The following is a 2,377-nucleotide window of genomic DNA, read 5'->3' on the forward strand; positions in this document are numbered from 1 at the left end:
GAATCAGATGGGGGCAGCTAGTAGGTGGCTGAGGCTATTGGTGGTCACCGGAGGTGACGATACGGTGCGGGCAGGGGAGAGCTCCACACGGAATGGAGAGAGATGCCACGGCCGAGTATATTTCAGAGTCGGGCCGACGTGCGGAATAAAAATTGTACTCCTCTAAAGATTTTGAGGGATCTGCTAGATACGATCTAGACCCGTGAAACGAATTTTTTTATTGGTGTAACCGATTTTAAGGGTTCAGCTAGAGAAGCCTAAAACCCCGCAGCTGAAATACAATGCCTGATGACGCAGAGAAGCGTCACCTTGTTATTAGATTTTGTGGGGAGAAAATTGAGCATGGAAATTCTGAAACTCTAGTGGGGACAAAAACAGAGAAAGGACGATCATAAGTTCACAACTTGCGTTTCCCTTACAGCAGCGTGCGTGTCGCGTTCATCCCTCCAATTAAGGATGAACTCCCGGGCTCCTCTCAATAAATCTACTTGGCCTAATTGACAGAGGAGGGTGCATGCATATGATCGGAGTGGAAGCGTACCAGACGGGCACCCCATAGACAGGGAAACTGCTCGTCGTCCTCTAGCTTGCTCCCAACCGGCAACCGCGCGCCCGGGTCGGTACCCGTCGTTCAGCTTCATCGGTTTCCACGCTCCATTGACTCGCTCGCACAAAGCTAGTACTGGCCGCTTCCCTGTTTGGGTGGTTGGCCGCGGCCGGTTTTCAATCAAAGTAAATTCGTCTACGACCACGAAGGTTCCCAGCTAGCTAGCCGCCCTGCCCAGTGTGGGGGACGCCACTCCCCCTTGAACTCTCACGCACCGGCAGCGCACTTGCTTCTATAATGGCTATCATACTCTCGGCATTCACACGCGCCGGGTAGTAACCCGTGACCCGTGTAGCCACTAGCCACACTCGGTCGTCTTCGCGATCCCGGTAGACGCTTGTACGTGCGCCTATAAAAGGAGGCTTCGAGCACCACACACCAGCACCACCACCGCTCAAGTTCCCAGCTCCTACTCACTCCTATTCTGATCTTTGCTCTCTCTGCTCCTGCACTTCTCCTAGCTCACGCAGTAGCAAGCTCGCGATGGCCCAGGGAAGCGGCAGTGCTCGCGCCGTGCTGGCGCTAGTCCTCCTCTGCGTGCTCCTCCACGGCGACCTCGCCGAGTCCAAGATGTACACCGTCGGCGACCGCGGCGGGTGGACCTTCAGCTCCGGCGGCTGGGCCAGGGGCAAGCGCTTCCGCGCCGGCGACGTGCTGCGTGAGTGCTCTCATACATGCCACGTGAACTGATTTCTTCTAAGCTTTCACGTTTGATTTGCTTAACAGTTAACACTTGAAAGTCTTAAGATTGGCCACTACAGGACGCCCGGTCCTAGAGCTGTGCCTAACAAGCTTGGCACTGTACACCTGTACGTTGTAGTAGACGTTGGCCGCATGATCCCTGTCAGTGTCACTGCCCAGAAACGTTTGCACTAGGCCGGGCTCAGTGCTCCACTTGTGGAAGCTGAAAAGCTGTGATATGCAGACGTCGACTACTAACAACAAATGGACACACAGAAAAGGCACGCGCGCGCGCGTGCAATACAGAGAGAAAACGACATGGTTTGCTGTTTCGTGACCTGCTTGTCTGAATCTGACTATATGTGCAGTGTTCAAGTACGCGCGGGGCGCGCACAACGTGGTGGCGGTGAACGCGGCAGGGTACAGGTCCTGCAGCGCGCCGAGGGGCAGCAGGACCTACAGCTCCGGCAACGACCGCGTCACGCTCTCCCGCGGCACCAACTACTTCATCTGCAGCGTCCCCGGCCACTGCGGCGCCGGCATGAAGATGGCGATCAACGCCGCCTGATGATCGGGATATGAGGCCTCCGCCCACCGCCGGCTGGTGGCGGTTAACGACTTGATTTATTTTCCTTCAAGTAACCAGACTACTTAGAACGGTGTGTGCTCCATGATTCTGTACGTGTCTCGACTGTGGAGTACGGGCGTGTTAGATTGACAGTGCAGAAGAAACAGTGTGTGTGTGTTGGCTATGTGGATGCACGTGAGGAATGTTCAAATAAAACATAGTATTCATAGCAATATCCATTGATTCGCATTTTTAACCACCACAAGTTCGAAAACCAACACGAAATTGCAAGAAAGCACTGTTTTTGTGCGAATTCATAGCAATATCCATTGATTCGCATTTTTAACCAGGCTAACACGAAAACCACATAATTTCTGACCTGCCGAAATCTCTAAAAATAAGAGAGAGTAACAAAATGCACCCACATGATGCTTGCACTTCACATCTAAAATCGATACGGCCATCGATCTTTCGAGTAGGCAATGGTATGGTATCTAAATACAACATAGTATTCATCTAGA

The 2,377-nt window shown here is 52.8% G+C and overlaps 1 protein-coding gene across 1 annotated transcript; it reads left to right on the plus strand.

Moving 5' to 3' along the window:
* The first annotated feature begins 973 nt into the window (after window positions 1-973).
* On the plus strand, window positions 974-2,089 carry LOC127293208 (chemocyanin). Its single transcript, XM_051322778.2, has 2 exons — window positions 974-1,265; window positions 1,657-2,089. Exons 1-2 carry the CDS (start codon window positions 1,091-1,093, stop codon window positions 1,854-1,856), a joined length of 375 nt encoding a protein of 124 aa, XP_051178738.1. The 5' UTR covers window positions 974-1,090; the 3' UTR covers window positions 1,857-2,089.
* Window positions 2,090-2,377: the final 288 nt, after the last annotated feature.

The sequence above is a fragment of the Lolium perenne genome, chromosome 4 (genome assembly GCF_019359855.2).
Source record: "Lolium perenne isolate Kyuss_39 chromosome 4, Kyuss_2.0, whole genome shotgun sequence".
Lineage (NCBI taxonomy): Eukaryota > Viridiplantae > Streptophyta > Magnoliopsida > Poales > Poaceae > Lolium > Lolium perenne.

Coding starts and splice junctions, on each gene's coding strand:
- LOC127293208 (XM_051322778.2), top strand. CDS start 1,091: ATGGCCCAGGGAAGCGGCAGTGCTCGCGCCGTGCTGGCGCTAGTCCTC. Junction 1,266..1,656: donor CCGCGCCGGCGACGTGCTGC/GTGAGTGCTCTC, acceptor CTATATGTGCAG/TGTTCAAGTACGCGCGGGGC.